The sequence below is a fragment of the Coptis chinensis genome, chromosome 3, assembly GCF_015680905.1.
Source record: "Coptis chinensis isolate HL-2020 chromosome 3, ASM1568090v1, whole genome shotgun sequence".
In the NCBI taxonomy this organism is placed as follows: domain Eukaryota; kingdom Viridiplantae; phylum Streptophyta; class Magnoliopsida; order Ranunculales; family Ranunculaceae; genus Coptis; species Coptis chinensis.
Genome location: NC_141458.1, coordinates 105801475 through 105816203, shown reverse-complemented (window position 1 = coordinate 105816203; position 14729 = coordinate 105801475). Strand labels below are relative to the sequence as shown.

The 14729-nt window shown below is 37.1% G+C and overlaps 2 protein-coding genes and 1 long non-coding RNA gene across 3 annotated transcripts; 2 read left to right on the top strand and 1 right to left on the bottom strand.

Annotated features, from left to right (window-relative positions):
- The first annotated feature begins 1267 nt into the window (after nt 1-1267).
- Nucleotides 1268-3319, top strand: LOC147512585 (RING/U-box superfamily protein). The gene is made up of 2 exons (XM_086599474.1): nt 1268-2266; nt 3003-3319. Exons 1-2 carry the CDS (start codon nt 1407-1409, stop codon nt 3076-3078), a joined length of 936 nt encoding a protein of 311 aa, XP_086455600.1. The 5' UTR covers nt 1268-1406; the 3' UTR covers nt 3079-3319.
- A 5871-nt stretch (nt 3320-9190) lies between these two features.
- On the top strand, nt 9191-11296 carry LOC147512584 (uncharacterized). The gene is made up of 2 exons (XR_015215024.1): nt 9191-9929; nt 10858-11296. It is a non-coding gene; the product is annotated as an uncharacterized LOC147512584 (long non-coding RNA).
- Nucleotides 11297-11474: 178 nt separating this feature from the next.
- On the bottom strand, nt 11475-12760 carry LOC147512583 (E3 ubiquitin-protein ligase RSL1-like). The gene is made up of 2 exons (XM_086595613.1): nt 12031-12760; nt 11475-11904 (listed from the first exon to the last, which is right to left on the bottom strand). Exons 1-2 carry the CDS (start codon nt 12621-12623, stop codon nt 11820-11822), a joined length of 678 nt encoding a protein of 225 aa, XP_086451739.1. The 5' UTR covers nt 12624-12760; the 3' UTR covers nt 11475-11819.
- Nucleotides 12761-14729: the final 1969 nt, after the last annotated feature.

Here is a 14729-nt window from a genome sequence, read left to right as displayed (position 1 = left end):
AAAAGTTTGAGACTCTGTGAAACTCTAGATGGGGTTGTTTTTTCGTAATTAGCTATAGTGTTTAGAAAAAGTTTGAGACTCTGTGAAACTCACTGGAGTCTTTTCGAGTGCTCCAAAAAATAAATCGGTGAAGATATAACTATAATATATATCTAAGGATAAAGATAAATATTTGTTTCCTATTTTATCTCCTATTTTTTCTTAATTAGCCATGACACATGGACACCCTAGAAACGCTTCCTCAATTAAAGAAGGTAGAGATATTAAACCCAAAATCTGGAAGTGAGAATTGCTAGGGTCTATTCCCCACTTAAATAGAGAAAACATTAACGGGCCACAATTGCTGAGCCGATTGAACTTAAAATGAGTTAATAGGTCAACACAAGTCAAAAGAAGTAAGCATGGGAACTGTACGTCATAAAGACAAAGAGCAAACAACCAGTCATATATCACCTATCATCTTCCCATCACACTTAGTTTCTCTCAAGAAGACGTAGTGGGATTTTGAATCAATAAAGTATGAACACGATTCCAAGTCAGATGCATGACCATATGCCATTTATAAAACAGACAGTAACATGATTTTGTTTTTTTTTAATTGTTTTTTACTTTCCTTTCTTCTTTTTGAAATTTTGAATCTACGTACAAATAAGAATTGATCAACATTTTACATTGGGGGTAAGAACGAAACTTTTGGTTTTGGCAATGGGTTAACTTTCTTTGGGAATCTTATTTTGCAGCTTTGTGTCAATTAAGGTCATTGATTATATCTCTTTTTTTTTTCGATAATTAAGTCATTATTATATCAACCAAAGCAAAGAAGAAGATACGGAAAAAAAAACTGTTTTAATATAATTGAGGACATTGGTCCTTCTTGATTATCAAATATAAACAAATTGCAAATATAGGTGGTTGTCGGTATAGATGGTTGCCATCGGATAAAAAATGTACGTACAAGGTAGTAGTCGGGGTCGGTTTAAAAAGATGAGAGAACATTGCCTTTTATTGATTTACTTTTTTTTGTTAAATGGAAGAGAAACAGGATATTGACTTGGTGATTAAGTAATCAGATAGCTTTTTATTGTGCGTCTTAGTGGGGTAGAACGGTCCTACCCCTTAAAAGGGCAGGACGTAATCACGCTAGCAATTCTCCATAATCAATACTCCAACCCGTTGAATGTTCTGTAGATTAGCAAAAGTAACATTTTAGTAATTGGTAGATTTTCTCGTCACAGATCACAAGAAAGTCGGATAAACCAAATCTCCACAAGATATGTATTTTTTTGTTGGAAACACAATTTTAACAAACCTCAAATATCAATAGAGTAATGACTAGTGACTCTTCGTAGTATGCGATCAAGTTATTAGTAAGATAGGAGATCTAATGAAACAAGACTTTCACAGAAATGGCAAATGCTTCTTCAAGCTCTTCTAGTCCTTGTGATCTTCATGTGGATGATTCTTATTATTTTCTTGTTTTATCTGACTCAAATGAAGAAATTTTCCCTATCTCAGATGAGAAATACGCCGAAGAGTTACAACTCCAGGAAGCACTCATGTCTTCCGTGCTAGCTACTCGTCTGTCGTTTGAAGCATTGGACGATGAAGTGGTTGCCACTCAATTATCTTTCAAGTTATCGGAAAATGACATGAGCAAGAAGCAAAGGATACAACAAGTTACTGATGGTTCAGTGGGTGAGTCATCTTCTAATACCAAATGGTTTTGTGAGATCTGCATGGAAGGAAAATTGAAAGAAGAGATGTTTGAAAAGAACAAGTGTTCTCATTTCTTTTGTTCGGATTGCATTAGTAAGCATATTGCGACCAAAATCCACGAAAATATTAACACTATCCAGTGCCCTGAATTGAACTGCAAAATTGTGTTTGAACCTGAGAATTGTCGATCATTCATCCCTGATGAAGTGTTTGATAGATGGACAAATGCGTTGTGCGAGTCTTATTTTATTCTGGAATCACAAAAGTTCTACTGTCCATTTAAGGACTGTTCTGCGTTGTTGGTTGATGATGGAGGGGAAGTTGTTAGAGAATCAGAGTGTCCGATTTGTCGAAGGTTGTTCTGTGCACAATGTATGATACCATGGCACTCTGATATAAGCTGTGAGGATTACCAAAATTTGGATGTGAACGAGAGAGGGAGAGATGATCGTATGGTGATCGAACTTGCTAAGAAGAAAAATTGGAGGAGATGTCCTAGTTGTAAATTTTTAGTGGAAAAGACAGATGGTTGCTTGCACATCAATTGCAGGTTAGTTTGGATTTTGGATATCCTTATTATTGGTTGGACAGGTGCATGTTATTGATTCTTAAGACTATTTGCTTATTCGGTTAAATTTGCATGTTAAGTTTATTATGGATATTGCAATGGTGTGAAACTGATGCTGCTGCCATATGTCTTGATAGGGTAAAAATGAATGTTCTATTCCTGACAAAAAAATAAAAATAAAAATAAAAGTAAAAATGAACAAGCTAGGAGAAATTTTATTATTTTGTTCCTCAAAATCTAAAAACACCGTCGCATTAGGAAATTTATTTAGTACAATAGAGGATTCGTAAAATGAAATGAATATTGTCTTCCCTATAGAAATGTAAATTAGTTTTAATTACTTGTAGGAGTCATATATTATGCATGCTTTTTACCCAATGTGCCTAGCAGTATACACATAGAAGATCCATGGTGAACAATTATACGTTTCAATTTTCGGTAGTGAACAATTATACGTTTCAATTTTCGGTAGTGAACAATTATAAGATCCAATGTGCTTATCAGTAAATTTATGATTCAAAGACATATCTTTCACCAAGAAGTTTACTGTGGATCATCTACTAAGACATCACATTAATCCCTGGTGAAGAATTTAAAAACAAAAAAATAACTTGCGTGCTATCATTTTCAGTAAAACTTTTCTAGATCTGGTAATGATTTTTTTCTTATTTTGTTTGTCACTCTTTCCATCTTAATTAATGTATTGATTTTATTGCAGATGCGGATTCCAGTTTTGCTATGGCTGTGGGGGACTTGGACCAGCACTCATGGTGGCTGCCAAAGAGATTAATTAGTCTATTGAGACAGAACAAGAACAAGTATTCTTTAGTTTCTATTAGCCGTAAGGTTCGGTTCGCATTAGCTTTGACTATATATGGGATTATATGGCAAAATGTTTATTTTGTTTACATTATGCTTTGATAGAACTCACTTTGACAGGGTTTGCTCGATTATCAAGTATTAGCATTCAAAAGATAAAACAATCTTTTAGCAAAATTTTGGTTATGTTAGTTTAACATTTTTTTAAATTTAATTAGGAATCACATTTTTCTTGTTAAGCAGTATTGCTTGAGCTTAAAGAACTCGTTAGGATTCAGAAATTCGAAAATGTTTAGGAAAATCACTTGTCTCAAGTAATGAATTGAAGTAAGTAGTTCTACTGAGCTGAGACAAAAAGTGATTTCGTGATCAACAAACTATAGAGTCAGTTCGGGAGTATTCAAGCTAGGTTTAACAAACACACTTTCTTGTAAATTTTTCCAAAAACCTAAGCAGGCAGCAGCATTCAGTTGGTAGCACACAGCATCTGTAAGAGTATTTTTCTTGTATATAGTAGTGTAACCATTACATGAGTGTATATAGACTAATTGTTTACAAGTAAATCCCATGATTCTAGGACAAGAATAAGGGATTGATACCATTCTATGGGAAGTTTCCTATCACGTAATTATATGATAGGAAACTTGATATATATCCTAACACCCCTCCTCAAGGTGGTGTGTGGATGTCATTCATGCCCATCTTGATAAGAGAATCGGTTAGCACATTTGTTGCCACAACTTTAGTCTGCAAGTTGTTGAGCTAACCGGACAAAGGGAAATCTGATTATGCCCGTATCAAGATTCTCTTTTATAAAATGCCTGTCTATCTCTACATGCTTGGTTCTGCCATGTTGAACAGGGTTATAAGCAATTTCTATGGCAGACGTGTTATCACAATAGAGATTCATTGCTTGTAGAGGAGGAAATCCCAATTCAGTTAGTAATATTTTCAGCCATAGTAACTCACACACTCCGAATGCCATACCGCGGTATTCAAATTCAAATTTGAATCTCAAGACTACCGATTGTTTCTTACTCCTCCAAGTCACAAGGTTCCCCCCAACCAAAGTGAGATAGCCAGAGGTAGATCTTCGATTATCAACGGAACCTCGCTTGTCGACATCAGAATCCATCCACATTCAAATGTCCATGTTTAGAGAATAATAGACCTTTGCCCGGAGTCGACTTTAAGTATCTCAGAATGCTGGCATGGATCATGCATAAATTGGCTTACTGTACTTACCGCATAGGCAATATCAGGTCGAGTATGAGACAAATAAATCAATCTCCCAACAAGTCTTCGGTAGCGTCCTTTGTCTGTACTTGGATCACTCAGGCAATGTGAAAGTGAGTGGTGTTGTTCAATGGGGGTATTAGCTGGTTTGCACTCGAGAAACCCTGTTTTGGTCAACAGGTCTAAGATGTACTTTCTTTGAGATAGAAATATACCATGCTGAGAGCGTGCAACCTCAATTTTGAGAAAATACTTGAGATTGCTAAGTTGTTTCATCTCAAATTTATAAGTCAAATGACATTGTAGACAGGAAATTTCATCAACATCATTACCTGTGACTATCATGTCATCCAAGTATATGATCAACACAGTGAGTTTACCATTTTTATGCTTCAAGAACAAAGTGTGATCAACATTGCTTTGTTTGTACCCAAACTTGACCATAGATTGTGTGAATCGACCAAACCATGCCCGTGGAGATTGCTTGAGTCCATACAAGGCCTTCTTGAGCTTGCATACTAATGAAGTATTCTCGAATTCTGAAATTCCGGGAGGTGGATCCATGTACACATCTTCAGTAAGATTGCCATGTAAGAAAGCATTTGTAACGTCAAACTGTAGAAGAGGCCAGTCTTTATTAACAGCCAAGGATAAGAGAACTCGCACTGTATTGAGCTTAGCCACAGATGCAAATGTATCTTGATAATCCACACCATAGGATTGAGTATATCCTTTTGCCACCAAACGAGCTTTAAATCTTTCAATAGTACCATCTGCTTTGTGTTTGATGGTAAATATCCATCGGCAACCAACAGTCTTTTTTTCCGATGGTAAAGCAACAAGATCCCAAGTGCCATTTCTTTTAAGAGCATCCATTTCCTCATCCATAGCCTTTGTCCATTGAGTATTTGTCAAAGCTTCTTGCAATGTACTAGGTGTAGCGACAGATGAAAATTGACACACATAAGATGCATATGAGTTTGAGAGTTTGCATGAGGAAACATGATTACCTATTGGGTATTTGATCTTGGCTTTAGGGTCAGGTTCATATTGAATATGTGGTATACCTCGATTAGTACGTGGTGGATTGGTGTAGTGAGAATTTAAAGTATGTTCAGTTGAAGGAGAAAGAGATACCTCAGGTAATGCCGAAGAGGGCGGTGGTGATGAAGTTGCGTGATGGATTGGACTATCTGGTGGTAGATCAGTAGCATGGTCAACACCGCAATACCGCCTTCTAGAGTATTCTCCCCCACTAGTGCCACTCTCAATACCGCAATCTGACGACTCGAACACCTTTTAGAGTATTCTCAACACCGTCTGGGATCAAAGTTCAAATTCCGTATGCGGTCGCGGGTTTCTTTGGTGGAGTAATACAATTCGATTCATGGAATACAACATCCATAGAGATATAAAATTTGTGAGTAATGGGATCGTAACATCTATATCCTTTCTGAGTTGTTCCATATCCAACAAAGGTACATCATATAGCTCGTGAATCAAGTTTAGTGCTATGTTTGGAGGATAAGTGCACATAAACTACGCATCCAAAAATTCGTGGAGGCAAACGAACATGAGGTGGAAGAGTACGTTGTTCTCCAAAGACATCTAAAGGTCGTTTAAAAAGACGTAACACTAGATGGTGTTCTATTCATCAAATACACAGCAGTACTAAGGGCTTCCCCCCATAAGTATTTTGAGTATTACCTCCAATCAACAAGGAGTGAGAAATTTCCAGAAGGTGGCGATTCTTCCGTTATGCAGTACCGTTTTGTTGAGGAGATTCTAAGCATGAAGTATGATGAATGATTCCATTAGAATGCATAAAGTCAATCAATTCTTGCTTAAAGAATTCACCTCCATTATCGGTGCGAACAACTTTGACAGATATACCAAATTGTGTGAGTATCATTTGATAAAAACGTCGAAATATCATACAGACATCACTTTTATGTTTCATCAAATATACTCAAGTCATTCTAGTGTAATCATCCACAAATGAAACAAACCATTTTAGACATCACTTTTATGTTTCATCAAATATACTCAAGTCATTCTAGTGTAATCATCCACAAATGAAACAAACCATTTTAGACATCACTTTTATGTTTCATCAAATATACTCAAGTCATTCTAGTGTAATCATCCACAAATGAAACAAACCATTTTAATCCAGTGGGGGTAGATACTAGAGATGGCCCCCACACATCTGAATGTATCAATAAAAAAGGAGTTATACTTTTAGTTGTTGATGAAGGAAAATGAGTACGATGGCTTTTAGACAGAGCACAAGTTTCACAAACCATATCCGAAATATTACAGCCCAATAAATAATGAAGGAAAAAGCCGCCTCGAAGATAACCAAGTGACGGATGACCTAATCTCTTATGCCATAGCCATATTTGCTCTATATTGTCTTCCAATTTCTGTGAACTTACTGCATGTGCCAAGCTTTTATTAATCGGTGGAGCATCACCTTCCGGATAGTACAATCCATCACGCAGCCTTACCAATCGCTAATCCTCTCCTTGGTATGGAAGTTCAAAAAAGACGATGAGTAGGAAAAACAAGCCAACACAATTATAAGCTTGGATAAATTTATTTACCGAGAGCAAATTGCATGCAAGAGAAGGAACATATAGAACATCAGAGATAGGTAATGAAGTAGGTAAAATAACTGTACCGATACCAACAATTGGTACTGAAGCACCATTGGCAGTTGTAATGGCATGTTTAGAATGAGATGCAAATAATTGGCTAAAGTTAGATGAGTTGCATGTCATATGATTGGTAGCACTTATGTTAATTATCCAATCGCTAGACGTAGTACAAGTAGAAAAACTAAGAACAGATTTGGACATACCAGTTGATGCCACCAAACCTGCAAAAGGTTCACTCGGTGGAAGGGTTGGAGGAACAGCATGTTTGAAAGTAGAACTTGTACCAGATACACCTTACCCTTAGGATGCCAGTCCGGGTAGCCATGGAGTTTGAAACATGTTTCAATAACGTGATTATCTCCAGTACAATGGCTACATTTGCGTCCTCCTTTCTTCAGGTCAGGCTGAGATAAATTTCTGCGAGCAGCCATAGCGACGCTATCCACAGGTGCACTGCCCAACATAGCATCATGCCGGTTGGCTTTAGCACATATCATGGCATAAGTCGTTTGAAGATTTGGGAGAGGGACTGTGGAAAGAATGCGACTCGAACCCCATCCAAGTAAGAGTCTAAACCAGCTGAGAAAGGCATACACTCGTTGGGAATTGACCTTGGATGTATATCGCCCAATATCAGTGGGACACTCCATAATACAGTCATCAATGGCATCATATTCCTACCATAATTTGCATAACTTCCCAAAATATTGAATAACAGTGCCACCATTTTGACAAATAGATAATACCTCACAATGCAATTGGTATGCTTTGGAAGCATCTTGACTAACAGAGTAGGTGAGCTTAGCAGTATCCCAGATTTCCTTTGCAGTGGATAATCTGAGAAACAAGGATCTGATATCCTTAGTCATGGCATCAAGCAACCATGATTTAATCATATAGTTGTCGTCCTCCCAAACCTCATATTCAGGGGAGGAAGTGTCGACTGGAGTAGTCTTAGTTTCGAAGATGAATCCCCAGCGCTTCCGGCCTCGAAGTTTATTCCGAGCATTTAAGGACCACTCAATGTAGTTCGTGCCATCTAGGCGTTCAGGGGTTCTCACTGGTACGTTTTCAGGTGTAGACATGGTGTGTAGGCAGCGTGAAAAAGAACGAGGAAAGATGGTGGCTAGGGTTTGTAGAGTGGATCGATACCTATACTGATACCATGTAAGAGTATTATTTCTTGTATATAGTAGTGTAACCATTACATGAGTTTATATAGACTAATTGTTACAAGTAAATCCCATGATTCTAGGAGAAGAATAAGGGGTTGATATCATTCTATGGGAAGTTTCCTATCACGTAATTATATGATAGGAAACTTGATATATATCCTAACAGCATCAGCTAACACAAATTTACAAATTTTTCTAAAGAGGACGAATTTCAAAAAGATGTTTCAAGGATTCGTGTTAATTGCTTGGGTTGTATATCATTTTAAGTTGAAACAAAGATCCAAAATACAACATGGCGGAAATAATTTCAGTTTGATAAGGTTTATAAGGTTTAATTCCACGCGCAGAATGCAGTCATGCACCATACTCCAACACGGCAACACCTGCAAATTGGAGTGTTGTTGCTTTTAAGCATTCTTGTTCCCTGATTGAGTTACATACGAATATACGATCACCATTTTTCTTCTAATTCTTCAAAGCACGACGTGACAACAACCAACATCATGCTTTCTCAAGGGCCTTAAGGGATAACTTCCACCATGATGGTCACTGGTCACCCAACCATCCCCAACATTTCACATTTGTAGCAAAAATTTAGTTCCACACCTGAATGGAATTAATCAAACATCAACGCAGTGAAAATTATCTCCTTAATTGGGCTTCAAAATTTTGGCTTGATCTGAGTCCAATAATAGAAGAATCATGCCAGGTTTAACCTTTATTACTGAGTTGGCCCGCTAAAAGTTTTGCAATTCTTTTGAGTTTTGTAACATCTCTATAAGTTTTTGAGCCTGGTAAAAGTTCGGCCTGATAAGTTATGGCCCATTACTTATTGGATCTGTTATTGGCCCAGATCCAATAAGGGAAAGGCCCAAGGCCTAGAGTGAAGGTAGGAACTAGGAACCATACTTTGGAATGCTCTCCTGAATCCTGATTGACTCGGAATCTTGGACTTCATGTTGCAGTTCTCTTCACAAAAATATAACAAAACCCCGAATTTCTGTTTAGCAAAAATTATACAAGTATTGAGGCTAGAAAGTATATGCAACTGTATGGGTTATACCTTATAATTAACTAATCCAAACAAACTTTCTTTGCCAATTGTTTCCAAGACTCAAGTAGCAATGGACAGCACAAAGCAACATCGAACCCATATATGTGAGATTTCATCCATAGAGGAGGAATGTCAAGAAGACAATCCAAGCTTCACTTGTAAAATTTGCATTGAACCATTCTCTTCCAGCCAAAGGTTCCAGAACAAGAGCTGCTATCATAATTCATATTGCAAGGATTGTGTAGCGTATTACGTCGAAACAAAGATCCAAGAATACAACATGGCGGAAATCATGTGTCCTGGTTTAGATTGTAAGGAGCTTTTAGACCCTCTTGAATGTCGCTCAATCCTTTCGATCGGCAAGAGTTTTCGATAGATGGTGCGACGCCTTATGTGAATTAGCAGTATTACGTATGGGATTTCGTGGAAGAAGTAATTGTCCATACCCGGATTGCTCAACTGTGTTCGTGTCTGAGTGTATATCGAAGACGTTCACACTGTGCTCGAGGTGCAAGCTTAGTTTCTGTTTCAGATGTAAGATTCCATGGAAAGTTGGTCATATCTGCACCGGCGAACATTGAAACAGATAATGGGGATGACATTCTTGTCGTGAATCTAGCTGTGGAAAAAGAGTGGAGAAAATGTCCTGGATGCGGTATGGTTGTGGAACGGATTTCTGGCTGTCCATCCATTCGATGCAGGTTTGCTTCTTTATTTAAAAATATTGCTATGGTAAAAGAAAGAAAAATTAGTGGACGATAAAGAAATAGCATGGATTCAAACGTGATTCTTGAGACAGGTGTTAAGCCAGTGAATACATCATAAAAACAATAGTAAGACTTGTACGCCAATATCATTCTTACTAGCAACTGGAGAGATAAATTAATTTTGGAGCAGACTTGTACGACAAGAAAGAAGCTCACTACCGAATGGAGTGAAGCAGTGGTGGGCATCTGGGCTTTCTTTTGAATCTCACCTACTTTAGATTTTTTTTTTAACATTCTAAGGTTAAGATAGGGCTGTCAATGGATCGGTTTGGGTCGGGTTTTAGAAAATCTGAACCCGAACCAATAAGAAAATTGGGAACCCAAAACTGAATCGAACAAACCGATAATATTATGTTTAATCCGAAACCAAACTGAACCGATAAGATATATTGCAAACCGAACCCGAACCGAAATCTATAAAATCAATTAAATTTTAAATTAAATTAATTAATTTGAACCACACAATTGATAAACATATACAAAATTAATTATAAATATTACTAAAATGCTATCTTATCGGTTCGGGTTCATATCGGTTCGGTGGAGGGCAAACCAAAACCAAACCAATATCTTATCGGTTCGGTTCGGTTTCAAGCCGGTAAAAGGCAAACTAAATCATCAAAACCCAAACTGTTTTTTATCGGTTTGGTTCGGATCGGTTATCGGGTTATCGAAACCCATTGACAGCCCTAATTGGATAGCCTGTACAAGGTTCTCAGAGGATGTAAACATTACATTTTGTTCTTGCTAGTAATACAATTATATTATTTAAGCACCTTATTGCTGAGAAAAAAAAGTAGGGATAGTCTTTTTGATACTTTCATCGATGGTTGGAGATGAAATTTATTTGATATTGTTGCAGGTGTGGGACTACATTTTGCTATGAAAGTGGAGTGGTGTATGGTATTGCTTGTTCCTGCTCCACTTGTCGCAAAAAATTTCTTGTTTTCATCTTGATGCTCATTGTTATGGCCATCCTCGCTATCTTACTCCCTATATGGCTATAACTTTGAGGAAGCTAGTGTGATGAAATTGGACCACACGTCCGCGCGTATTGAATGGTGCTGAAAGTGAAAGCATACCACAACTGGACCGCGCGATTGTAAAAGCCAGCCAAGCCAAAATATCATACAATCAGACCCAGAGAGATCAAAGATTGGTCAATATATATTTCAAATATATATATTGTTCTACCTTATCTTCTATTGGTAGATATATTTGTCAGATTACTCTTCTTCATACACTGTAATTGATATTAGGTTTGTGCAATCTTATTAAGGAAGCGGCTATTTCAAATGACCCATTTGCTTTTGCCAAAGGCCATAATCTAATTATGTTTATATGTGTGATCGGCATGGTGGTCTAAAGGGGTGGGTGACGTGCACTAATGACTATACTCGGATACTGCAAAACATATTGGTCGGCATCCACTTGCTAGAGATGTATCAGGGAAAAAAAAAATGTATTAAGCGAAGAATAGAGAACAAATGGAGTTCAATTGATGCATTAGAATGTGGAATTTCCTAGTATCGATCACTACAAGAAAAAGGACCTCCAATAAGTTCAAATTTTTTGTAGTTTGGAAGTGACAACAATGTATTGATTGATTTTCACATCATCATTGATAGACTGTGAGTTACTAATGCCATTTATCACGACCCAGACAGAGGCCTAGGTTTCACGCGACAAGCGCACCATACTTTAGCACCTGTAAGCTAACTAGGAGTTCTCACTTTTAAGCATTCTTCTTCCTGAGCTGCAATAAGCATTTTCCTTCCAATTCTTTAACTACGACGATGCCATCACAAGCCACGCCATGCTTTCTCAGTGGCACTGACTTCTGGGGCAGCTTCCATCATGATGGTCAGTCAACCACCCCCCACATTTGTAGCAAAAATTAGTTCCACACCTGAAAGTAATTAATCGAACATCAACGAAGTTAGATAAATGAAAGCTAACCATCGATTCCTTCCATGTCCTTACACAGGAGAATTTTTTCACTGTGAACTGGTGGAAATTAGAGGATGAAACAAACCTGCATCTAACCTCTGAGCAACCTGAAATCCGCTCAATGACATGGTAACAAGCAGGACATCTAGTCCACTTTTGAGCTATAGCTAACTGGCGAAAAAGATCATCGTTCTCATCCTGCAATCCCTCTCTTTCATCATCACACTTGCAACAAAGATTGCATGGAACTTGGCACTTGAAACAGAATTCTCTTTTACATTTTGGACAGTTAATTTTTCCAATCTTATTTCTGCATTTGTTCAGAACAAGTACTGAACAATCAGAGAACGGACAATAGGCCCTATCGAACCTTATAATCTCGTCTCTATGAATTAATTCAAACCATCTATAGGACAAATTTATTGGAATGATGGAACGAAATGAGATTGGATTCAAAAATTTGCTGCATTTGGGATGTGGGCATTTGATCTTTGAATAATTTTCATCAATTTTTGTTTGAATGTACTTTTCCATACATTCTAAACAAATCGGGTGAGACTTCCACTTGTGATTGAATTTTTTGTTTCTTGATTCATAACATATCTCACAAGTGAAGACTAAACGCTTTTTGTTGAATTGTCTGATAGATTGCTTTTGCTTCTGAATTGTGTTTCCCATTAAAAGGTAGATATGTTTCTTGAGTTTTGAAGTCTGGTTAAAAGCAGAAGCTTTTCAAAAGTTAGTTAGTAGGAACCGAGTGATCCTATTTAGCAGTAGAGTTTACAGACATAGTCAAAGTGTATCCTAACAATCACTCAATCTGCCCAAGAATTTTTCCCATTTTTTTCTTTAACATGCAACCCTATTCATAGTTGGTGGTTCAGTACTTCAGTTCCAATTGTTCCGGTTTGTGTTGTAACTGTAAAGTGTGAAGACACCAAATTAAAGTAGCAAGTATATAGGCAAATCCGTAAACAGTTTAGATGTTGTTCCTAAGAAATAGAAGATGAATTTGAATAAGATAGTGAACTTGAAACCCCTGCAAAAGTAAAATTATTCCATTATTAGCAACTACTAGCCATGCAGCCCGACCTGTGGTTGGGCCAGCTATTCTTAAACCCATTATGTGTAGGCTGTTAATTTTCAGGATTTTATTTTTGGTTGATGTGCTTAAGTCCATCTTTATATATATATAATAGTAGTCCCTTTTCCTGGTCTCTGAGGGTGTCCACGCAGGCAAAAAGGAGAGGGAAAAAGTACAATTATACTGTGAGTCCCCCACAAATAAGGTTCTAAACCCCTCTTTATATATCACCTCTCTCTATATTAAAACAGAGTCCAACTGAGGTGGCAATCACAATCCTAGGTGGCGCGTTCTTAAGAGAGAGGTATGCCACGTACACTCATCTCTCCACTAAAACTCTGTAGACAAATTCTATTAAATATATTAGAACAAATTCTATTAGCAATCGAATCCGTATGACAAATAGATAACAAATTCTATTAGCAATCGAATTGTGCCGGTCATCTTCTATATATTAACAATAATTTTTCCTACTCATCATCTTGCTCATCATTTGTTCATCTTCATCTTCAACGTTCTTCCTGCTGATTCATTGAAAGGTTCACTTCTTTTTCTCTTTTTCTCTTTTTCTCTTTTCCTCATTATCTATTTATTCTATACAGTAACACTGAGCATCTTAGCAAAAACTTTTTCAATACTTATGGTCATTAGGATTTTCTTCAAATGGTCGTACAAAATAAATGGGATACAATAGCAATAGATAGAATAACTTACATAGACTCTCTGTAAGTCAGTAGAATACAACAACAATAGATAGAATAACTTCAACCCACACCAAGGTAAACACCTATTTTTGTTTTATTCCTGGACTACTTATCAACTTTATCGTAAACTATCGGCTCGGACCAACACTACAATAAAAATCTACAATATACGAGGCCTTTTTACCATAGAAGGAAGAAATACACGGTCAAAGCAGATAAAGCAAAAGCGTCATACTTCATCGAACTACAAATAAATCCGTTTAAAGTTCACCACCCATTAACCATCTGCCGACGTCTCCGATTTCTTTGTCACCCATGAACCATCTGCATCTGGATGCATAACATGAATCGAGAATCTATAAGAGGATAGTTAAGTTCTTTAAAGAGAATCTATAAGAGGATAGTTAGGAAACGAGAACAAACAAATCATAGCCGAGAACCGAGATGAATCTGCTAAATAGATCAAAATCTTGGCGGCCTAGCTAGCTTCAATTTTCGTTTCTTCTTTTGAAAATTTATCTCTCCTTGATGTTTTTGTTCTTTATAGTCTCTTCGACTTTCCTCTCGGTACACCCAACTACCCAAGACCCTCTTGCAAAAAGCTTTTCCGACAAGAATGCCGATGAAACCCCAAAATTCATAATCGTAATAAAATTTGCATACAATTAACAAGATCATATGAACCGAAAGAAGCCGATTAAACTTAATTGGTTACACTTAATTCCACTAAAGGAAGATGGAATTTGGGCGGGCTAAAAACAATCGGATATTATCATTTTAGAGGGGAAATAAGACAAGCGGTTTGTTATCTTTGATGGTCCGAGTCCAAACCGTTTTTCTTTTTTTTTTTCTGTGCCTACCATGGATTCTTTGAAGCATTCCAACGTATCCAAAACAAAAGGATACATAAGATAAACCATGTAGTAGTGGACAATTTCTTCATCCTTATGCTACCTAAGACCTTCAACTTTCCCGTTTGATATTTCTTAGTTTGTC

Bases quoted from the DNA above. Each gene is read 5' to 3' on its own strand.
- LOC147512585 (XM_086599474.1), top strand. From the start codon at position 1,407: ATGGCAAATGCTTCTTCAAGCTCTTCTAGTCCTTGTGATCTTCATGTG. The intron at 2,267-3,002 runs GTTAGTTTGGAT...ATTTTATTGCAG, and splicing joins TGCTTGCACATCAATTGCAG to ATGCGGATTCCAGTTTTGCT.
- LOC147512583 (XM_086595613.1), bottom strand. From the start codon at position 12,623: ATGGGAAACACAATTCAGAAGCAAAAGCAATCTATCAGACAATTCAAC. The intron at 11,905-12,030 runs GTTTGTTTCATC...AATTACTTTCAG, and splicing joins TGCTCAGAGGTTAGATGCAG to GTGTGGAACTAATTTTTGCT.